Raw genomic sequence first — 24,945 nt, 5'->3', positions numbered from 1 at the left:
GTGTTATAAAATATGTCATGACTGCTGTAATTTCTGGGGGAATTAGCAGTGCATGGTTAGTGCTCCAGTTATAGTTACCTTGGGGTGCGAGTTATAGCTACCTAAAATAGCTCTATTTGCTGAATTCCTAAGGTTTTGTACGAGTAAATTAAAAACCTAAATATAAACTCCCTGTAACCCTTGTTTTATTAAGTGAATTTCTATGTTTTTTAAAATTGTATTTCCTAACTATAAGATCCCTGTAACCTTTGCTTTTTTCAGGGAATTTCTATGTTTTTTAAGGTAAAGTAATTTTAATTACAATATGATAATCTAACCACTGCTGCACGTGGCCTCAGCCTGTAGCCAGGCCCTTTAGCCAACCCCCTGTAACCACCTAACCCCCCACCGTGTACAGCCTTCAGCTGTGCACAGCAGGTTTTGGCCACATGGCCTGTCCTGCTGCCAACACCCCAATAACAACGCAACCCCCACCATGCACGGCCGAAGGGTCTGTTTCTCTAGGTGTGGGAATGAGTGTAAGAGGGTGTCTTTGGGTATAAGAGTGTCTGTGCAAGTGTGAGAGTGGGTGCATGAGGGTCTGAGTGGTTCTGTGAGTGTATGTGTAATGGCCTGTGTGGGGCTGTGAGTGGGTGCATCAGTGTCTGAGAGGATCTGTGAATGGGTGTGTCAGTGTCTGAGTGGGTCTGTGAGTGGTTGCGTGAGGGTCTGTAAGCGGGTGCATGAGTGTCTGAGTGGGTCTGTGGGTCAAGAGTCTGAGTGGGTATGTGAGTGGGTGCATGCGGATCTGAATGGGTCTGTGAGTGAATTCCGTCTAGCGGTTTGGGCTGTAGATGTGTTTAAAGCTCCTATGGGAACTAACATGGGAAGCACACGTTTTTTTAATCCCTGTTTCTCAGCCCCCGCTTCATGTACCACCCCAGAACTACTCATGTGCAACAAGATTCACAGGCACACCTTTTTGGAAACTTTTGTGAAGATTTGTCAAACGGTGCCAACGATATAGGCTAGTCAAAGTACCCCTTGCATACAATATAAGGAGATTACTAGTCACCACCAAGGAGTTCCAGAGCCATATAGAGGAACAAGGCCGAAGGGCTTGAACTGCTGAGGTGACTTGCTATATCTTTCCAATGTACATCAGAGGATATTTTATTTCTTACATTAAATGGTCACACCAACATCCAGCTAAAAGATGCACACTCTGGTTGAGTGCTTGAACACAAAGAAAATAATAGCGCCTAAAAAATAAGCACAGAAGTAAGACAGAAGTAATCCATCCATTAACATGCAGAGGGCCGAGCACACAAAGGGGAAGGAAGCATAGAACAGTTGACCAATAAAATGCAAGCAAATGAGAGTGAAAATTAAGCCAACCAATAGTTAGCAATGGGCGCTCTTTAACCCCAGTGATAGAAAACAAAAGGTATTGTCATTGTCCAATTTTTGGCAATTGATCAAAATCCAAGGGAAAATAAGTACACCCCCCCAAAACAGACCTGATTCACGTATTTGCAAGGTACCCGGTGGTACAATGTTCCTGTAAAAATAGTTTGAAAATATTAACAATTTTGATCTACTGTCCCTGCTTTCTTTCTCTAGGCTGATTATTTTGGGCTATGATGAATCAAATCACACATAACTTAACAAAGTGAAGCTGCTTAAGTTTTTCATAGGAGCCCGCCATAGGCATTGCTGAATGCTGAATTTCCCAAAAGCAAGGTTACCTGGTCTGGATTCCAATTGATACCTTATCATCCCTCTTATCGTACACCACCCTACACTTCTTGTAGTGCCCAGAGTCAGAAATCCAGCTACCAATGGTAGATCAATTAATGTAAGAGTATAGTAGGAAATATAAATGTCAAACCACAGCTTTCATGATTCTTTTTTATGAAATTGAATCTTTTGATGAAGTATCTTAAAATATTATCCTACTGGATTTCTTTTAGTTTTTTTACATTTTGAGTGCCTATATTAATCTTTTGTTCCTGGCGGCCCCTTCGCAGTGGTGAAGTAGCGTTGCCCCATTAGCTGAGCCAACAGCTGAAAAATAAAACAATATTTTAATATTGTTTTCTTTTTCAGCTGCTGGCTCAGCCAGCATGTGCAGGGAGGGGTCCAGCTGGGTCCATGGGAGGAGGTGGAGTGTAGTCAGTGCACTAAGCGCTCATGTCGCTTTGGCCAGCAGTCTTTGGCCGGCCAAACTGATATGCACACTTAGGTCTCTCCAACCCCGGCTGTGCAACACAGCCGGGTTGGAGAAACTGCACAGACTCCGGTGCACTGTCTGAGTGGCAGACAAAGTCTCTCAGACCAATCCTGACACTGCTGTCCTGCTAGGTATAGAATGACAGTAGCGCTAGGATTGTGTGGGGAGCTTGTGCTGGTGTCCCAGGGACTGATGAGACACCAGCACTATCAAAGTAAGAGGACCGAGGTGGCCGGCGGTGGCAGAAACAGGTACTCTAAAAAATATATATATATTATTCTCCCCGCCCTCCCCCGAACAGTCCCTTCGTCCCCTGCCCGCCCCTCCCCGGCCGCCGCTGCTTGGTGCATTTATTTGAACAATATAATTTTGATCAAGTTGAGCATTAAATAAATAAGCATCCAAATATGTACACCCTTCGTATTCTAACCATAGGTCATGTGGTAATAACTTCACTGCGGGTTTTATATTCATGTCCAACTAATGATGTGGCTGGTAGTAATCTGCTGAATGTTATCCCACACAACAATACAGTATTACCGCACTATGAAGCAATGTTACTGCATTACTCAAGTTTAATATGAAACTCACAAATGAGCTGTAACCCGTCTATAACTAATTTCCTTCACTTGCATAGTTCTCTAAATGAGGCTGACAGTTGTGTAATAATGAAATGTGACTCGTTTTAGCAGTATCACGTTGAAACATAAACTTTCAAAAACGTCTTTTTTCAAAAGCAAATATCTAAAAACCTACACTACAAAAACTCGACTTTGTTTCGATAGTAAACATTTCGGCTGCATATATTCTAGGACTAACCAATCCCAAAATATACGGAAAGTGGCGTTGCCTGGGTTTAGGAATTAAAAATAGGTTTTGTAGTGAGATACTTAAGCACACACGAGAATTTAGACTGCCTGTGTTTTGGAATCTAAGTTCCAAAAGGTGATTTTTTAGTCTGTGTTTCCACGTGAAACTCTTGCTACATTTGTATTTAGAACCGAATTAGTGGAAACTGAAAGGTCTACTTTTGTGTGTATGCTTTGATCCATACTTAATATTTTTGTTTTTATGTTCCAAGTGCAACGTATTGACCCAGAGTACGATGAGATGCAGAGACTCTTTAAATCTTTGGAACAAGCTAGTCTGTCCCCCATTGGCGACCGAAGACCATCTACAAAACGTGAGCTGAGAAAATCGTTCATCAAACGCAGCAAAAACCCCTCAATAAATGAGAAGTTACATAAAATAAGAACGCTGAACAGCACATTGAAGGTAAGATTGTGGTTCTGTTTGAGGCATCAAAAAACGATGCACAATGAAACTGGGAAACAATCCTGAAATAGCATAATGTGGGAGAACAATTAACAGAACAATTCATATTTTAGCACTGTAGTAGTGAATGTCGGCCATACAACAAGTTGAATTCTTGTGTGGTATATACCTGTTCACCTTTTCATTATTTTAGAAATTGTACAGTGCTTAGTTTCTTTAAAACTATGGGGGTCATTCCGACCCTGGCGGTTGACTACCGCCAGGGCCGGGGACCGCGGATGCACCGCCAACAGGCTGGCGGTGCATCCATGGGCATTCTGACCGCTGCGGTACAGCTGCGGTCAGAAACGGGAAACCGGCGGTGTCCCGCCGGTTTCCCGCTGCCCTGGGGAATCCTCCATGGCGGCGCTGCAGGCAGCGCCGCCATGGGGATTCCGACCCCCTTACCGCCAGCCTGGTTCTGGCAGTTTTGACCGCCAGAACCTGGCTGGCAGTAACGGGTGTCGTGGGGCCCCTGGGGGCCCCAGCAGTGCCCATGCCAATGGCATGGGCACTGCAGGGGCCCCCTAACAGGGCCTCACCAAGATTTTCAGTGTCTGCCAAGCAGACACTGAAAATCGCGACGGGTGCAACTGCACCCGTCGCACCCCTTCCACTCCGCCAGCTCCATTCGGAGCCGGCATCCTCATGGAAGGGGGTTTCCCGCTGGGCTGGCGGGCGGCCTTCTGGCGGTCGCCCGCCAGCCCAGCGGGAAACTCAGAATTACCACGGCGGTCTTTTGACCGCGCAGCGGTATTCTGACGGCGGGACTTTGGCGGGCGGCCTCCGCCGCCCGCCAAAGTCAGAATGACCGCCTATGTGCCAGGGCCCGACGTTTTTAAGAGGCGGCTCCTACTTCTGCAAGCACCCACTTCCACCACCGCCTTACTTCTCTCACTAATGTCACTCACTCTCTTTGGTGATAAAAAACACCTCCCTCCTGTCCCCTTCTGCCCAAAACCACTTATGGGGAAAGGCAGAGAATGGGGATATATATAAGTAAATACCCCATTTTTTCCAACATAATGTACAAAAAACGCAACTGCAGTAATGCCTGTGGTTGTGGCAGTTATTTTTAGCAAACTGCATAGCGTGGGGTATTTCCTTTCAGCCTGGGCTGGCAAGCTTAAGGCACCAATTATACCCTGATGGACTCACCTTCGGTGTAGTGCAGGTCATGATCTAATCTCTCCATTTTAAAATTACCCATTTTCATTTTAGAGATTTGTATGAAGGGGAATACAGTGGCCTCCCCCACAATATTCTATCATCAAAAAAGAGTAATCCAAGAAAGAAGATTCAACTTTGGCACTTGCCCCAGGACATTTGTTTAGGAACTCCAACGATGCATCTTATATTTTTTAAAAGACATATCATTTTATTTCCTTTCCTCTGGCCTAATACTAGTCCAGGATTGATCAGGGTAAATTAAATATGCCAGTCTTCTTCAGGGTGCAAATTGCCCCACTACCCATGCAATTCATAGCCCACTGTAGAGCTATATGCTCCTCCACGTATAGTGAAATTAGATTAAAGATTACACTTCCTGGTCCACTTCCTGGACCAAGTTAAAGTATAAAAGAGACCTGTGAGGAAATAAGATTTAACTCGTAGGTAGAGCTATTGGGAACTAATGTCTACCTTACTTGAGGAGTTCTGAGCAGTAGAATGAAGACTGGTCCTACTGGTACACAGTTTGCTAAGAAACAGGTGAGCCTTTCAGCGTGGCCATTAGTTTCAGGGTGGCATGATGCTGAGATTGTGTGCTTGTTTAGTCTCCGTCAATCACTGAGTGCAATGGGACATATTGGTTGCTGTTGATCATCAAAGAATTTTCACCGATACCTGATTCGCAACTCTCCTGCACAAACACTGAACAGCTTTGGAATAGACCATGATAATATCTCACTTGCATTTGCTGTCACAGAATATTTAAAAACAATACAATCTTCATATGCAGCATGATGAACAGTTTTCAGCTAAAGACACTTGCATTGCAGCCTGTGGTTCAAGTCTGGTTAAACTGTCCTCATCCCAGTTCAGTGTCTAGAGAGTTACTGCAATCTTAGGCCCATATTTATACTTTTTTACGCAAACTAGCGACGGCGCTGATTTGCGTCAAAGATTTTACTGCCGGCTAACGCCATTCCTATGCGCTATTCGGGCACCTAATTTAAGGAATGACGTTAGCCGGCACTGCGGACTGGTCAGAGTAAAAAAAAAAGTCTCAAACCAGGCAGTGTCGGCGAAGGGGAAAATGGGGGTTGTGCGTCAAAAAAAGGTGCAAGTCAGGTTTGAGGCAAAAATCATACCTCAAACCGGACTTGTGCCATTTTATGATGCACAACCCCCATTGAAATGACTCCTGTCTTAGCAAAGACAGGAGTCATGCCCCCTTACCCAATGGCCATGCCCAGGGGACTTCTGTCCTCTGGGCATGGTCATTGGACACAGTGGCATGTATGGGGGCCCAAATTAAGCCCCCCTATGCCACTTAAAAAAATATATATACTTACCTCAACTTACCTGTACTTACCTGGGATGCGTACCCCCATCCATGGGTGTCCTCCAGGGTTGGGCGAGGGTGGCAGAGGGTGTCCCTGGGGACAGGGAAGGGCACCTCTGGACTCCTTCCATGGTCAGAGACCATGGAAGTGAGCCCACAGGTCCTTTAACGCCTGCCCTGACCCAGGCGTTAAAAAACGGCACACATCAGGCTGTGTGCCGTTTTTTAACGCCCGCCCTCTCCTGTGCGTCAAAATGACGCCGGAGTATAAATAAGGCGCACATGCCTTAAAGTCATTTTTTGGGCGGAAATGCCTAACTTGCATGTCATTAACGCAAGGCAGTTTCCCGCATCCAAAAAATGACTCACACAGTGGAATTTTGACGCCCCCAGGCTCGGGCGTCAAAGTTTAAATATGGTGCACAGTTTGCGCCGAATGTGCGTCAAAATGTTTGACGCACATTCGGCGCAGAGTATAAATATGCCCCTTAGTTTTGAAAATGTAGTACAATACCACAGTTAAGAGTGACCAAGCGATCTCCCATCTACTATGCCAGAAATGCTAAATTGTTAAATATGGAGCTCTTTTTAATCCTTTTCATATAAGGAAAGGTGACCCCCACACATAGTATGCAACTGCTGCATCCTTAGTGAGTGAAGTATATAAACTGTGCCCTAACCAAAATTTGTCTATAAACTATAATCCCTTTAAGCACTAAGGCCCATATTTATACTTTTTTATGCAAACCAGCGCCGGCTAACGCCATTCCAACGTGCCAGGTGGGCGCCTTATTTATGGATTGACATTAGCCAGCGCTGCAGCTTAGTTAGAGTTTAAAAAAAATATTCTAACCGGGCAACGCAGCAGTAGAGAAGAATGGGGCTTGTGCATCAAAAAATGGTGCAAGTCAGGTTAGAGCAAAAAATCATGACTCTAACCGGACTTGCGCCATTTTTTGACGCACAACCCCTATTGAAATGACTCCTGTCATAGGAAAGACAGGAGTCATGCCCCCCTGCCCAAAGGCCATGCCCAGGGGACTTCAGTCCTCTGGGCATGGTCATTGGGCACCATGGCATGTAGGGGGGCCCAAGTTAGGCCCCCCTATCCCACTTAAAAAAAAGAAATACTTACCTCTACTTCACTGACTTACCTGGGATCCGTTCCCCCATCCATGGGTGTCCTCCAGGGGTGGGCGAGGGTAGCGGGGTGTCCCTGGGGGCAGGAAAGGTCACCTGTGGACTGCTTCCATGGTCAGAGACCATGGAAATTAGGCCACAGGTCCCTTAACGCCTGCCATCACTCAGGCGTTAAAAAACAGTGCAAATCAGGCTGTGCGCCATTTTTTAAGGCTCGCCCCCTCCTGTGCGTCAAAATGACATGGGAGTATAAATAAGGTGCACATGCCTTAGAGTCATTTTTGGGACGGGAACGCCTACCTTGCATGTCATTCACGCAAGGTGGTTTCACGCATCCAGAAAATGCCACACACTGCTGAATTTTGACGTTCGCGGGGTCGAGCGTCAAAGTATAAATATGGTGTTAGGTTTGCGCTGAATTTGCGGCAAAAAGTTTGATGCAAATTCGGCGCAAACAGAGTATAAATATGAGCCTAAGAAACAACACTGGAGTAGTCAAAATATACATTCCTGTACAAGATTGGGCATTCTAACACACGCTCGCGCACACACACACACATTTAAGATGAATAGGAAAAGCTAAAATAAATGTACAAATGTTTTTATCTAGAAAGAAATGACTGGCAGCTATTAGCAATGGACTGTGGCTTTGTCATGGCAACCTTAATATGCGCACTGATGACAGCCTCCTTCATGTTGCCATAGCAGTACAGATGATTCAGCAAAATGGGGAAACAATGCAGAAAGCCAGTGATGTATGGTTTAAGCAGGGACTGTAAAGGAGACATACTGAATGATCAGAACTTTAATCTAAATCAGCCTCCCCTGGTCAAAGACTAATCTTTCATATGAGAAGCATCAGTGCTTAATTTGAGCCGAGGTCCCACTGACGCTTATGTTTGGGGACCGGCACTGAATTTACGTCATCAGACTTTGTGCAGCAGTATTAGAAAATACTTAATCATAGCTAGCGGCACCTAGTACACACATAACTAGGCTCTTCGCTTCACAATATTCTGCTTAGAACCTTTAGTCGCCTTTATAAAGGACTCTGGCTGATTGGTCATTGAGTTTCTTGTATGTTATTACTGGTCATATTTTATCTGAGTGCCAAGCCTTATACCACATCCTAAAGTAAGCCTGATCTAGCTACCATTAGAGAGTCAAATGCACAAAGGGAGGCACTTGGTTATGCATCTGGAAAGCGTCAGTGCTCGAGGTCAAGAGACATTAGGGGTAAACAATACTACCCACAACAATATGGGGCCAGATGTATCAAGCGTTTTTGCATTTGCAAACTGTGCGAATGTCTGTTTGTGAATGCAAAAATGTGTTTTACGATGTATGAAACGCATTTGCAGTGGGAAAATAAGAAATCGCAAAAATAGCGAATTTTTGTGAATGAGAGATGAATTAGCGTGTCGCAAGCAGCGTATTGCAAAAAGCAATATGATTTACCGAATCGCTTTTAGCGAAACGCTAATTGTGATACAAAATAGCGATTCGCAGATAGCGATTTCCTAAAGCGTGCCTCTATTTGCGAGATGCAAAAACGGATTCGCAATGCGATGTAACAAAAAGCTGCAATTTGCGATTATTCGCAGAATGGACGTTTGCACATGCAATTTACCACGAACTGAAACCAGGTGGTAACCATTTGCAACCTATATAAAGAGGCCCAGAATGCCTCAGCTCCTCTTCCACAATGGCTGCACTCTACGTCATGGCGAGGAGAATGAGGATCTTGGCAGGTTTGAGGAGAGAGAGGAGGAGACAGGAGCACATTTTCAGAGTGCGCATAATCCTTTTTGACCAGACTGAGGAGGAAATTTATGATAAGTACAGGTTAAGCTCAGCCATGATACTTGACCTAATAGCTGAGCTACAACCCATGCTGCAGCACACAACACACAGGACCAATAGCATACCCACAAATGTGCAGGTATTTTGCTCTCTGCACCTACTAGGCTCAGGGAGCTATCAAGGGGTCATAGCAGCAGTTGGAGGGGTATCACAGAGTGCCCTTTCTAGATTTTTCAACGCATTTCTCAATGCCATGCTCAGCAGAAGACAACTGTACATCAGATTCCCCAACACCCCACAGGCAGTACAACAAACCAAAGTTAATTTTTACCAGATAGCACAGTTCCCACTTGTGCTAGGTGCCATTGATGGGACACATGTAGCAATCTGTCGACCATCGGCCACCGAGTATGTGTATCACAACCGTAAAAACCATCATTCCATGAACATACAGGTGATATGCAATGCCTCCTACATCATTACCGATCTCGTGGCCAGATACCCAGAGAGCACACATGACTCCTACATCTTTCGCCACAGTGGGATACACACAGGACTACTAGCTGGGGAGTTTGGGGAAGGATATCTACTAAGTAATTTGATAGTTCACGATGACGCATTGATGTAAGCATGACATCAGACAGCAAATGTACTCATTTTACTCTCTGTGCATTCAAGAGACAGTGCCTACGCAGTGCACATCTATATGCTAACGCCCTACCTGAGCCCTGCCACCCCAGCAGAGAGGAGGTACAATGCTGCTCATAGGGCTACCCGCAATGTGGTGGAGCGCACTTTTGGGCTGCTGAAGAGCCGTTTCAGGTGCATCCATAGCAGTAGAGGTGCACTACAGTACAGCCCTGAGACAACATGCAAAATAGTGGCCACATGTGCTATCCTGCTATCCTATCACAATGCTGACTCCCGGTGCTCGGCTGTGTCTCTCTCACTGCTCCTATGGGTGTGGCATCTGGAAACAGCATGGGCTGACTCACTTTCTGGTTGTGATGTCATCAGGCTGTTCCGGTTTGCCGTTTTTGCTATTTGCGATTTTCAGTTACCGAATCACAATTTTTTTTTGAGATTCAGTATTTGCATCTCGCAAATAGCGTTTGAGAATTTTAAGAAATCGCTATTTGCGATTTTCAAATTTGATACATCGCGTTTTACATTTCTAAAATTGCGATTTCTTGAAAATCGCAATTTGGAAATCGCTACCTGGAATCTTGATACATCTGGCCCATGGTCTCTTAATCAGTGACTGCCCCTTGACCCACTGACAGGCTTCACTGCATGGCATACTTCATACTCTTTCTCCTATAGATGCATTTATCGATATTCTCAAACAAGAACTACCTGCGTAGACTGGCAACTCATACTGCAATTCATCCCACACATATAAATGTAACAATTACCACTTGTACTGAACATTTGCAAAAGTAAATCAGAAACGGCCAGCAATGGGTTATATTTGTATGGCGAAGGTGTTTGACACCGGAGAATAACACATTCCTATTATTCATATTATACTGGCTAAGTGGCTCAATCTGTGAATCATAAACATATTTATGGATCCTGGGGATCGTATTGTAGTAGTTCCATTTGTTAATTTATACAAAGATTTATAATTTTTAGGTCGAGCGCGCAAGCACTTTGACCTGTCTCATTCCCATCACTTTCACTCATTTGTGGGCTTGCCTTTCAAAAATCCCTTGATGTCATTGGTAAATACTTCACATTTGTCCTGCCTTGGGGGGGTTTTGGTACACCTTGCAGACTGACCCTGTTACATGGATTATTGCACGATTGCCAATATACTTCAGAGTAGGGGAACTACTTTTCTTTTGGTCTCCCCTTCATGCTTCAAGGCAGCTATGGCACTCACAGTGCCAACAGAGTGAACTCCATCAGCGGTATTGAAGTGCTGGTCACATTGTTCACACTGTTACCTAATCGGAGTAATTAATTTTGGCTCTCCCCTTCGTGCTCCATAGCTTTCCCAAAAATACTTGTAATTGAAAAATGCTTTACTAAAAACAAAGATATCTGCAACGTGGTTCTTCTGACACAGGAGGAGAGCCGATACTGCAATATTCACTTCAAAACCTTTTTGCCCATATCTCAGCCTGTGGCGGTCCTAGGACTATGGGACCACCACTAAAACAGTCAGCTTCATTCAATGCCTTTTAAGGTCTCTTATGGCTGGAACTTTTGTTTCACAGCTGGGAGTAGTTTGTGTTAGAGGGACCCTCTCGGGGCTAAATATATGGTTACACTGCATTCCTTTCTACTATTGTGTTTTCATATTGTTGTGTCCTCTAGGGGCTAACTATATGGTTATAGGAACATGTTTCTTACAAATGCTATTTTTATTGTGGAGTTCTCTAGGGGCTGTTCTAAACATTGCAGTCAACATACTACAATATTTGCTACACTCAGTCATCCCATAATGCTTTGCAGGGCATTCTTTTACAAAACATAGTTTTGCTCATAACTCGGCCTGTAGTGGTCCTAGGACAATAGGACCACCTTCAAAACCTTCATCATAACCTGCTCTTCCTGTCTAAATCTCTGGGTCCCCACACTAGGTTAGTAAGACCCCAAAATAATAACCCCTCCTACTATTCAGTATTTGTTGAAGCTTTCTCATCGCTGAGACCTTTGTTTTTTTTTACAGCTGAAAGTAGTTTGTGTGTTAAGGGTCTTGTTTGTAATATCATTGCAGTAGACCTGCTAACCTTGGAAATGTGAAAATGTGTAATGCACTACACATTACTTTTGGTCATTTGTTTCATGTGGTTATGCCCGCTAGGGGCTCACTATATGGTTATGTGACCATGGGCCATATGTACTAACGCATTTTCCCCTAGACACAGAATACATCTGGCCCCATGTTTCTTATAAATGCTATTTTCATTGTGGTGTTCTCTAGGGGCTGTTCAGAGCATTACAGCCCAATGCCAAAAGTTTATTTCTGATAAAGGTTTTTATTGGGTTTGTATGATAATTGTGTACATTTTATTAATATCTCCTTATTGCAATTATGACGATGATTCAGGCCAACTCATCATCGTTATTACACTATGACTGTTTGAACACTCTTGATATGTTTTACCAATTTATGTGACAAGAAAAGTCCAGTTAAGAACTTACAAAGCCAATAGCTCTAACTCAATCAAATGCAAAACCCATTGTAAATGCTTGTTATACATGTAATATTTCTATTTCAATGTTTAGCCTTTGAAATCATATTTTTTGCCTACATGTTTCAATACTTTTGTTAGTTTAAATTTAGCAGTTTAAATTTTGTTTTACCTTTTTCAATTTTTTATCCTAAGTTGCAACAAGAGGGATCCACATAGGCCATCTGGATTCCCATCCACCTACTCTCTCATCCCCCTACCTCCCATGCTTTGTTATCGATTCCACTTTTATTACCTGTGCTTTTGACCATGTCTCCTCACCCGTGTGTTGTCTTCCCCTCTGCTGTTTCCTCATCTTTCCTTTCAAATTTTCTTAGAGTATTCCCCACCACTGTTAATCTTCTGCCTTGTTGCTGTTATGCTGGTGGCTGAACCATTTTTTCATTGTTTAGCGTAGGGGAGCTTAGGCACCGGGTAAGGCCTCAGCCTTCAATGCACAAAGTTTTAATAAAAATGTTAGAACTTGGTGGGTCAATGATGTGTGTCTCTAAATGTGACATGGAAGAAGGAATGCAATTAGCTTCTCGCCATTGGCTTCATTTTTGTGTTTTTCTAATTATGTTTTTTTCTTTGTAGGCTTATTAGAAATAGATAATTAATCTACATAAGGGAAAAACGTGAAATTCTATCATTTTAAATTACACAATTTAGTGTATAAAACAAAGTATATTTCACAAATGTAGATTGTCTGGGATTTTTCTTTGTAAAAGGATATCTAAATTGTCAGTTGTAATTCATATTAGGTTCATTTTTGTTGTTGATTTAACAGTGCAAAGAACATGATCTGGAAATGATTAACCAGCTGCTGGAGGACCACAAGCTGACAGCAAAGAAGTACAGAGACTGGAAAGATACAAACATAATGCTGTTTCAGGATATCCACGAACCACAAAATCCTCAGGACTGCTGTGAAGAGAGTAGCATGGCACCACGTAATGCAAAGCCACATCATAAGGCAAAAAGTGATACATAACAACTAGAACTTGGTGCTTTACTGAACGTTCCTGTAAGGTAGCATACCCAAGCTCTGTTTCAGCTGGGATCCAACAGTGTTGTGTGCTACTTTTCCAACCTTCGGTCTTCCTGATACCAATGACAAGTTGTTCTGATGCCACCGTTGGATCTAACATAAATCTACAATGATCTGCATGCTGAAGCCCAGCACCTGTGAAACTACTGGAACTTGAATTGATGTATAACCATTCGGTGATGTCTTTGCAGAATGAACATTCAAGCCATGGTTGATATCTAATGCGGATTTAAACCAAGTGGGATGTAACGGTCACACATCTTATAGAAATTAAGGGACATATTGCTCAGGGTTATGCAGAACATTTGCATTTGTAATTATAAGGCTGAAATAACTTATATAATAAGATACCACTTTAATCCAGACCTTTGTCAGAAAACATTGGCATGCTGGATTGGTGTGCCTCAATTTACAATCGGAATCTTCTTATAAAGTAGTGATTGCATCACTCCAGCTGTCCATGGGAGATGTTCTTCTAGAACTTTTTAGAGGTCCTTGTTTTGGGTACTCCATAATATACAGTAGCAAAGAACGAGGCTTAGCCCAGAGACTTTACCGCTACAATGGAGTTTCTTTCACATCTTTTTATGTGAATCTAGGCTAGAAGAGAACATATTTTAGTTTGGCCTTCTTTTTAGATTGTCACATGAGCAGGAAGGAGTCAGGGCTGCCCGCCAAACCAAAGTCTCAAACACTGGAAAGTTGAGCTGGCCCCAATATTTATGCTTCAAAACGTCTTTTTCTTTGTGCTAACAACTATGGTTTGCCAACATTGGATCCATCCACATTTTCTATAGTTTGTAATGCTGTGCCCAGTAATATGGGCCTGGCTGGCTGGAGTTTATATTTCGATTTTCAGTGGCAGAAGGATTGCAGAGAGCAAACAGAACTCAACTTGTAATAGCCACACTAATTATTCTAACTCTCATTCATATATTAATATTATTTATCCATATTAAGCTTGTAGCTCTCCGTTGTGCTTTTACAGCAGACGGGTGTCTTCTGAAAGTTAACATAAAACATGATCATCCTTGATTGGTCTTCATTAAATTCCTCAAATGTATGACCTTGTTTTGTTTTCTTTATCATATTAATTCAGGTTTGTGTGTTGATATCATTGCTGGTTACTTTGGTATCGATATGATATTGTGTGTTATTTTCCCTTCCATAACCCTCCTTAACAGGTCTTTCTCTTTAAGTCATTGGTTACAAACAGTGTAGTTAAAAAGTCATTGTTTTGTCTTCTGCTTAGATCTCGTAAAAATTGCAACTATTAGGCACTCATTACGAGATATATACGGGTTGCAATATTTATCAACAAGATCTATACTGATCGTTTCCTGCTCAACCTCCTTTAAATTTTAGCAGGTCAAATCTGCTAGTATTTAAAGAAGGAAAAACGCCTGTGAAAAACCTGGACATTCAGATTTTGGTGCGGTAAGATAGTAAATTGTTAATAGGCAATACGTATTGCACCTGATAAATTCTGTATACGTAGGTGTGCAGTTTTTTAGATGTAATAATTTTTGCATTAAACAGCACTCTCCTCCTTATAAGTGTCTGAAAAGCACTCTTCCACCATCATCAAGTATGCCTTTTGCTAATTAACCTTGTTAAAAGATCATTTTGTTAATCCTGTCACTTGTAAAAATCCACTGTGAAGAAGGTTTCACTCTAAATTATTTTGGCCTATTGAAATCCTGACCACCTGAAAAGATCTATATTTGCTTCAGTGTCATGTCTGTTTTTTTATTCTCAGCTTTTCCTTTGCTTACATTTTTACATCTTTAGTGCCCTATTTATAATCAGCTAATCTCGTTTGCTTACCTTAAGGGGAACTGTTGACATTGCACCTTAAAAATTTAAAAAATCTGTTACGTGTTTTCTCTATTAGCTAGAGGAAAAAGACTTACACCAACTAAACCAAATGTCCATAATTAAAATTGTTTGAGGAGCATGAAGGACAGCAAACACACCATCAACGATGATAACACATTACAATTCCAGCTTGTAACTCCCACACCATACATTTTACATTGTACCTCCCAACCGAAAGCAACCCACGGTATCCTGATTGGAGGGGTTGTACTTCAAAGTGGCAAATAGATTGAAAAGAACAACCAGTACAGTCAGAAGTTCATGGTGGGAAAAACATCAGACAGCCTTACACCTTGCTTTTATTTATTGCTTTAGAACCCATTAAGGCTTTGCTGCCCCAGATCAAATGTTATATCCATTGTGGAATATAAACAGCTATATGTGCACAGTCCATGGCAAATATAATGATAGGGGAGAATGGAATACTTTATGTATGATGGTGTTTCAGTAGACTGTGCTAGCCCCTGTACCAATCCACATCAGTGTCTTTGTACATTATTAAAAGTTCATCTAATCCAGATTGTGAACACCACATGGGCACATGAACTCCTCCAGGTCATAGAGAATCCTACTCACCTGTGTAATCCCCCAGGAACCAATGCTGTCCCTGTCATCGTCAACCTCCATTTAGGGCTGTACTCACAGATACAGCTTCAAAATCCATTAATATGCGTATACATTACTTTGCTTGAAAGTCTCCTCCAGCCTATACCTCATCCAGGCCTAGGTTTCCAGCACCTACTTGAAGCTCAAACCAACCATGACAAATCTATTGTCTATTTACTAGTAAAGAACAAGTACAAAGCTGACTCAATGGCATGAACCTTGATGACTTCAAACTCCAAATTCCATCCAATGACAAGTCATTTGGATTCACCCTGGGCACCAATACCACCCCAAGGAACACATTTCCACAAAAACAAAGATGGCCTTGTATCAGATCTTTCTCCTGAAGAAAGTGAAACCATTCTCTGAGAGAGAGAGAGAGAGAGAGAGAGTCTTAAGAACTGCTATCCAAGCCCTCATACTCTCACAGCAGGTTGGTGGAAACACCCTACTCTCTGGTCTCTCAAGTTCCACACTGGCTCCCCTAAAGGGCATAGTACATGCCACAGCATGTGTCATCATGGTCTGAAGAAATATGATCGCATAACCCTCAATTTGGATGGCTACTGGCTCCCCCTGCCAGCTCGCACCATCTTCAGAAACAAGGGCATCATTTACAAAGCCATCACAACCAGCAACCCGTTTATCTGGCTGACAAGGTCACCATGTGTACTGTCTCTGGGCACAAATGCAGCTAGAGTACCATCAGCCTGGAGCAAAAAAAGAAAAGTTAAAAAAAGAAAAAAAAGTTAACAGGACTTCTCTATCTCCATCAAGGATGTAGAAGGACACTTCCATATCCACCAGGACTGCTCCAATCTTGCTCCAGTTTAGGAAAGTGCTGAAGCCACACTTCTTTAAAAAACACTACTCACCTCTCAAATCATTTGTTGACTGTGACCTGTACAGTGCTCATCTTCCTTTGGCTAGGTTTGTGCCATACAAATATCACTTACATACATACATACATACATACATACATACCACACATCAAAAGTTCCATCTGTAGAATTTCAGGCTTCGAATTGCTTGCACTATTGGCTCTGTACTTTCAGAATCTTCCAAAGCAGTAAACGCCTTTTTAAGGTATCATATTTATACCAATCCCACAAATTACCTTCGTTAGGGTTGGTCGATCCCAGGCCATCCGATGCTGTGCAATATATACTTTGTGACGACCAGCACACACACGTTGCATTTTAGTTTATACGGTTAACTCCATATCATCAACAGTGCTGAGCTGGACCTGAATCTGCCCAAGATCTGCAAATCAATATCTTTAGATGGTATTGGAAAAACCTCCAACAAGAATCAAACTGTTTTAGGACAAGACCATGCAGTGTGTAAGAAGTGCAGATAATCACCCATTTGTATGAAGGTGGCAGCATGATAAATTTAATCAGGGTCCCAATAGTCATTCTGCATCTCCATAACTGTATTTGATTGCTATCCAATCACATACTGTAATTTCCAGAGTATATTGGAAGACCGCAAAATGGACACAAAGTCCTAAATATGCATCAATAAACTGATCTTATGTCATCTTTTGACTTATAGCTTTAGTACTGCAGCATTAATTAGTTGTGGGCTCCAGGAATACTATACTGCATGTTGTATTTAATAAACCCTTAGCTCAGTCCTGGAGGTGTGGCAAAGAGACACTTTACTAGAGGAACACGTGATAACGCATTTCAGAGTAATAATATGGATGATAAGTAATTGACACGATTTGAAAGAAATCCATCACCAGTTTATACAAATAAAGTTTTATAAATACTTTATAAAGTTTTTTTAGATACATTCAGACACTAAATAAAAGCAAATCAGTTACATGTAACCAGATATATGGATTTTAAAGCAGAAATAAAATCAGTGCATTTATAAGCTGTCAAATCTCACCATTGCGGTTAATGGGAAAAGTCACTAGTGACACTTTGGTCCTGATTTAGATTTTGGCGGTAAAGGTCCCACTGTCGAATTTTCAACTGAAAGCACATTCACTGCCGTGACAGTCCGCCCACTGTATTTAGATGTTTGCGGTCCCATAGATGAAAGCCCACATTCAAAATGCTGTCTCTACCAAGAAATACCACCTGCATCGATGGCGAGAGAGGGAAAAGTGTATTCTGGCAGTATTCAGACACTCTTACTGCCATGAAGATTTGTATGTGCCTTACAGCCAAGTAAAAGTTGGCAGTTCGACCTCCATGTCTGAGTTGGTGTACTGGAGGAAAGGGGTGGAAACTCAGCCTTTTCCCCCTTCCACTCCTGTCTTTAACTCAACATGGCTGGACAATACCTGCCGTCATTGCTGACACCGACCAATGGAGAAAACATGACCCCCCTGTCATTGGACACATAGGTAAGGATGCTGCATTGCTAGGGTACATTGGATGAGCACTGCATGGGAGGTGAGGACCACTGGAGGCATATACATGTCACAATAAATTTTTTTAATCATGTCATTATGGTGCCAGTATTCAATGGCAAACGAAGGCTGGCACCACAATGGTGCAACATTCACACCTGGCAACTGTGTCCATGTTTGCACATTGCCATGGGACCTTTATTTGTCATGTTGTGCTGAAAGTTGTGTGTTTGAGTCACTATGTGTATGCATGTGTGTGTGTGTGTGTGTGGAATGGCTAGTTGATGTGGAGGGGGCTGGAGTGGGTGATGTGGTTGTGTCTGTATGTTTGTCACTTGCATGTGAGACAAATGATGTGTATGTTGTGTTGCTGTGTGGCACATTCAGGTGAGTGTGGTTGTTGTGTGGCAGTAATTTTTGTGATGTGTGTAGTTATGCATGTGTGTGAGTGTGTTTGTGTAGCCGAGTGTATACTTGTGTTGGTTGTTGTGGTTGTGTGTGGGTGCAGTGTCACTGGTGTGTGTGTGTTGTGTCATGGATTTATGTCAATGTGTGTTTTTGGCATGTATGGGTTGTGATGTGTTGGAGTTGTAATGGATGATGGTGTGTATGTGGTGTGTTGTATAGTGTGTAGTGCAGGGGTACACCTATGGCTAAGGCACAATGTGTGTGTGTGACTTGCCTCTAATTCATTGCCACTGCCATTGTACGAAGTCCATTAGGTCCCGCCAGCATCTCCCTCTGTCAGTAATCCTTTGCTGGTCCTCTGCTTGCAGAGCTGTAACATCTAAATACGGCGGGCGGAACACCGTCGACTTGACTGTCTTCTCGGGTCTGTCATCGACACAGCTTGGCGGTAACATCCTCAAAGTCAAAATCAGGCCCTAAGTCACTTGCGGCATCAGAGGATACCACTTGTGATTAAAGTTGTGTGGGTCCCAAGACTAAGCTGCGACAGTCAGAACAATTTTACCTGGCTCATGGGGCCCGAGTGCAGAGGTGTCGTGGCTGAGCTTGGTGCTAAATGAGGGTGCTGCGGGTGCTAGAAAATGGCACTTGTGACAGTCGGTCACTTGCAGGTTGAGTTCGTGGGAGCCCACTGAGGGTTAAGCTTGGGTGGGCACCTAGACCAGAATTCACCAGGCAAAACAACTCCACCTAGTCTTGGATGCAGAGGTGTGCTTGGCTATCCTTGGTGCTGAATGGGAGTTGCATTTGCTGGTTTTACAACTGAGATGGTGCAGGTGAGGAAACAGAAGCAAAAACTTGACAACAGAGCCACAGGTGACATTGGATGAAGGTGTTGCAGAGTGCCCTAGAGTTGCAGAGTTTAGTAAAGGTGATGATGACCAAACTGGCAACCAACAAGCCTTGGCAGTGGTAAAGTGGAGGAGAATCTATCTCCCTTTACGGAGGTCCAGTGGAAAATGGTAGCTGGGTGTAACTTGGCAGGGAGCTAGTCTACACTTCCCACAATGCACTGGACCACCTGTTTTTGGGTGATCTATCAAAGGGCCTAATGCCAGTGCTTCTTCAGATCTGGTGAGTAATTTGTACTTGCAGTGGGCAGGGGACTAGTGACACTAGTCCAAAGGAGTCTGTCCTTGACTTTGGCTCACAAAGGGTTCCCTTTTGCTGGGAAAAGCAGTCTTTGGTACAGGATGAGCCACAGTCGAGCAGTTCCAAGGGGTGGCCACAGATTCAAGGTATCAAATCTTTTGTTAGTGTAAGTCCCTGTTGTTGTTGATGCGGGTCTTCTCCTGTCCTCTTCTCACAAGTTGTTGCAGCTCTGAGATCTTGGTTCAAGGGAAGCCCCTTAAATCCTAGATTTAGAGGTGTTAGGAGTGTGGGTGCAAGGAGCCAACGGGCTACAGGCCCCAAAAAGTTAACTACCCCTGAAGTGACCACATCCCATTGATTGTGGCATCTTTTCTACCCAGAACCCTCTATTCTGTCTCTTTCCAAGATGGCAGAAGTCCTCCATGGCTGTACAGACCAGGCTGCCCACACTAGAGGTGTGGCTGGCCTTCTGGGGTGTGTGCCTCCTGAGTGTTTACCTTTCCTGCCAGCCCGGGTGCAGATGTGACGCGGGCCAGGAGGATGGCTTTGACCTCCACTGGGAGACAGCCTGCTTGCATATCAGAGGTGATGTGTCCTTTGAAGCTCACCGCCTTGATGTGCCACTTCACTAGCCTTACTGGGAGGGATGGAAGGCGGGAGGAAGGGAGGTGTGACCGCTTTCCTATCCAGACCATTGACTTGACTTCTGAGAGTGTTATCACCTCTGCCCAGGGGGTCAGAATTCTGTCTTGGTGACAGCAGCTGCAAGCTGGAAGCCAGAGCGAGAAAAACTGAGGTAACTCGGTGAGCAACCTCTAAGGTTGCTTTCTGGGTCCATGCCACATCATCCTCAGCATAAGATTCATGTCAGGGGTGAGAAGGCACATTGCTTGATACCAAACATGACCCACATTGACAGTATCATAATGGAGCTGGTGACTTTGGGTTTGTCCGGGTGCCAGCCCATGTTATCCTATGGAGCGTTGTTCACTTATAGTGGCCTTTAATGGGAAAGGCCAGTATAGGGACATATAAGCTTGCACTTATAAGTCCACATCTTTAATATAATCACCCTGCCTCCTGGGCCCTGGAGGCCTACTTTAGAGGTGACTGATATGTATTCATGGCAGTGCTGGGGCTTTGCGCACATGGGGGCATATTTATACTCTGTTTGCGCCGAATGTACATCAAAAATTTGACGCACATTTGGCGCAAACCATGCACCATATTTAAACTTTGATGACCGCGGACGTCAAAATTCCTCAGTGTGCGTCATTTTTTGGATGCGGGAAACTGCCTTGCGTTAATGACATGTAAGGTAGGCGTTCCCGCCCAAAAAACGACTTTAAGGCCTGGGCGCCTTATTTATACTCCTGCGTCATTCTGATGCACAGGAGGGGGCAGGCCTTAAAAAACGGCACACAGCCTGATGTGCGCCATTTTTTAACGCCTGGGTCAGGGCAGGCGTTAAGGGACTGTGGGCTCACTTCCATGGTCTCTGACCATGGAAGGAGTCCAGAGGTGCCCTTCCCTGCCCCCAGGGACACCCCCTGCCACCCTCGCCCACCCTTGGAGGACACCAATGGATAGGGGGACCCATCCCAGGTAAGTACAGGTAAGTTGAGTTAAGTATTTTTTTTTTAAGTGGCATAGGGGGGCCCAATTTGCCCCCCCCTAGATGCCACTGTGCCCAATGACCAGGCCCAGGGGACTGAAGTCCCCTGGGCCTGGCCATTGGGCAAGGGGGCATGACTCCTGCCTTTGCTAAGACAGGAGTCATTTCAATGGGGGTTGTGCGTCAAAAAATGGCGCAAGTCCGGTTTGAGGCATGATTTTTGCCTCAAACCTGACTTGCACCATTTTTTGACACACAACCCCCATTTTCCCCTACACCGGCGCTGCCTGGTTTGAGTCATTTTTTTTTACTCAGACCAGTCTGCAGCGCCGGCTAACGTCATTCTTTAAATAAGGCGCCCGCATGGCGCATAGGAATGGCGTTAGCTGGCAGTAAAATTTTTGACGCAAACCAGCGCCGCCGCTGGTTTGCGTCAAAAAGTATAACTATGGGCCATGGTGTGGGCACAGTCAGGTTCAAGCAGTTTGCACTGTTCCTGCAGTCTGCAATGGCAGGCTTGCTGAGAGTAGTTTGCTTGGGACATGCAGGGTGGCACAAACAGTGCTTCTGGTCCTGGTGACCTCTTTGACACCCATGCCCTGGGTCCCACTGGTACCATATCAAGGCCTTATAAGGGGGTTAAATTACTTGCCAATTGAGGATATCAACTCACAGTTACCAACTTAGGTAGAGAGTACTGGCACTGGGGCCTTGTTAGCAAGCTCCAGGGCACTGTCAATGTCATAACCAACAGCATCTAGAGCAAAAATGTGCGAGATGACCATCCAAAAAGGGCACTTTCTGACAAGTTGTTCATACTGGAACTCACTCAAACATTCACTGGTCTATCTATAATGTTGACATATGATGAAAAGGAGTGGTCCTACACTATCCCTGTGCTCCCCAAAATCCTAGAAGATATCCTGCCTGCTCTTTGCCTTATACATTTTTAAACATTTTGACTGTAGCCTGAGTCTTTCGTAAAAGTATTTACACCAGCGTAATTTTAAGCATACTTCAATATTTGAACAAGGGGGTATACTTCCACCTCAATATTCCGATGACTCTGTATTTTATAACGGCTCCAGAAAGCTCCTATTATGCTATTTCAAAGCTTTGACAATACCTGCAAAGTCATTCTTCCAATAGGCTTCAAATATCAAAGAATCCCTCGACCAACGCCTTGCTTTCATTAACCGCTTTGGTGCGGGCGTCGGCCACTGGCCGACGCCCACACACCCTCCCTGGTGCGGGTCACGACCAGTGGCCGACACCAGGAAGGGCATTAATAAATCCTTGGGTGCGTCGCACCCGAGGATTTTTTTTTTGTTTTTTTTACTTCCCTGGGGCGACACGGAAGCTACCGTGTCTCCCCCCGCCCCTTGACATTGCAAAGGTGTTTTCCCCATCAAAGCAGGAAGCAGCCTTGCGGCCGCTTCCTACTTTGATGGGAAAAACGGCCTTTTACACGTTCGGGAAGGCCTCGTAAGAAAGGGGAGACACTCCCCTTTCTTACGAGGCCTTCCTGAAAGTGTTTCCTGGCCCCCGGTCGCAGCTGTGCTGCGATCGGGGGCCAGGAAACACTTTCAGGTTTCCTGGCCCCCCGATCGCAGCACAGCTGCGATCGGGGGGGCCAGGAAACACTTTGAAAAGGCCTCGTAAGAAAGGGGAGAGTCTCCCCTTTCTTACGAGGCCTTCTGAAATGGTTTCCTGGCCCCCGATTGCAGCATAGCTGCGATCGGGGGCCAGGAAACCCCACTAGACACCAGGGATTTCACTTTTGGGGGGCGGCCCCCCCGGAAAACGGGCCGCCCACCCTGGCATAATTTTTTTTTGAAAAAAAAAGGTAGGGGCCCCCTGGGGGGGGGGGGGGGCGCGATCGCGCCCCCTCCAGGGGATTTAAAAAAAAAAAATAATAATAATAAAAAAAAAATGAAATGACAGGGGGTCGCCCGTGGCCAGGGTGACCCCCTGTGGGGGCATTTTTTTTTTTAGATGTTGTAGGGTTTCCCTGGGGGCCATTTTGCCCCCCAAGGAAACCATACAACAACTAAAAAAATATATATGTATATATCTATATATATCTATGTAGATAGATATATCTAGGTACATGGATATATCTATAGATATATCGATGTAGATATATATATATATATATATATATATATATATATATATATAGAGGTAGATCTGTATCAAAGAGATTTATAAAGCGCGCTACTCACCTGTGAGGGTCTCAAGGCGCTGGGGGGGGTGGAGGGTGGGGGGAGGGAAAGGGGCTGGGAGGTTCACTGTTCAAAAAGCCAGGTTTTGAGGCCCTTCCTGAAAAGAAGTAGGTTTTGGGTCTTGCGAAGGTGGGTTGTGAGTGCGTTCCAGGTTTTGGGTGCAAGGTAGGAGAAGGATCTGCCCCCGGTGGTGGTGTGTTTGATGCGGGGGACAGAGGCGAGAGAGAGGTCAGCTGAGCGGACGTTTCGTGTGGGGGTGTGGAAGGTGACTCTCAAGGCGAGAGAGAGGTCAGCTGAGCGGACGTTTCGTGTGGGGGTGTGGAAGGTGACTCTCGTTGAGGTAGGCAGGGCCTGTGTTGTGGAGTGATTTGTGTGCGAGGATGAGGATCTTGAAGGTGATCCTTTTGTCAATGGGTAGCCAGTGGAGGGATTTGAGGTGTGGAGAGATGTGTTCGTGTCGGCGGAGGTCGAGGATGAGTCGTGCTGCTGAGTTCTGGATGCGTGTAGTTTGCGCTTGAGTTTTAGAGTGGTGCCGGCGTAGAGGGCGTTTCCGTAATCAAGCCTGCTGCTGATGAGTGCGTGAGTGACAGTTTTTCTGGTCTCTGTGGGGATCCATTTGAATGTTTTTCAGTATACGGAGTTTGTTGAAGCATGAGGAGGTAAGAGCGTTGATTTGTTGGGTCATCGAGAGGGAGGAGTCTAGGATGATGCTGAGGTTGCGTGCGTGGTTGGCGGGGGTGGGTGCAGGGCCTAGCGTGGTGGGACACCATGGGGGGTCCCAGGTGTTTTTGTGTGGGCCAAAGAGGATTATTTCGGTTTTGGTTGAGTTGAGTTTCAGGTGGTTGGCTGTCATATATATATATCACTTTTGTCAATATGTGTGTGGTTTCCCTGGGGGGAAAAGGGTCCGACTTGTCTAGTGGCAGTTTTAGTGCCATAAAGAAGCGCAGAAGGTTTATATGCCTACTGCAAAGAGCACATCTGTATTTTATGTAAATAGCTGAGTACATTAGTAAAGTCTATGGAGAGATGAAGGGCACTTTTGCTGGGTGGTAATGAGGGAATCCGAGGAGGAGGGAGTGGGAGCACCAATAATGATTGTTGGACTGGGCGCAGGAGGTGCTAAAGACTGTGACGAATGGTATGTGACAAGGTGTTTTTTGAGTGTCTTGAAAGTACGTGCTGATTGAGGGAAGAAGCGCAGGTAAGGTGGCCTCTACTGTTGCACGTATCTCACACACACCATCGATTTTGTGACTGTCTACGTAGGCAAGTGTTTTAGAGCAACAGTTTAGCCAATAGCAGAGATGGCATCTTGATGGATGACTGCTGCCTGCACTCGGGTTATAGAGGACCGCTCTGACATAGGATCAGAGACTGAGACATCAGATACTGAGACAGCATCTGAGGGATAGGATAATGGCGCAGACTCTGGGAGTGATTTTTCAGTCAGAGGAGTCCCATTCGAAAACTCCTCTTCCAGTA

The 24,945-nt window shown here is 44.4% G+C and overlaps 1 protein-coding gene across 5 annotated transcripts in view; it reads left to right on the top strand.

Moving 5' to 3' along the window:
• The window catches only part of IPCEF1 (interaction protein for cytohesin exchange factors 1), a 402,674-nt gene extending 387,606 nt beyond the window's left edge, over window positions 1–15,068 (top strand). For 2 of the 5 annotated variants that reach the window (XM_069234631.1, XM_069234630.1), the window contains exons 8-9: window positions 3,294–3,487; window positions 12,948–15,068. In XM_069234631.1, coding sequence (XP_069090732.1) covers window positions 3,294–3,487; window positions 12,948–13,151 — 398 coding nt within the window. In that variant the 3' untranslated portion in view covers window positions 13,152–15,068. The remainder of the gene's footprint in view (window positions 1–3,293; window positions 3,488–12,947) is intronic. The other 3 variants (XM_069234626.1, XM_069234627.1, XM_069234629.1) reach the window with 2 other exon arrangements.
• Window positions 15,069–24,945: the final 9,877 nt, after the last annotated feature.

The sequence above is a fragment of the Pleurodeles waltl genome, chromosome 5 (genome assembly GCF_031143425.1).
Source record: "Pleurodeles waltl isolate 20211129_DDA chromosome 5, aPleWal1.hap1.20221129, whole genome shotgun sequence".
Taxonomy (NCBI): Eukaryota; Metazoa; Chordata; class Amphibia; order Caudata; family Salamandridae; genus Pleurodeles; species Pleurodeles waltl.
The sequence above is the reverse complement of the archived record's forward strand: the minus strand, read 5'-3'. Positions and strand labels throughout refer to the sequence as shown.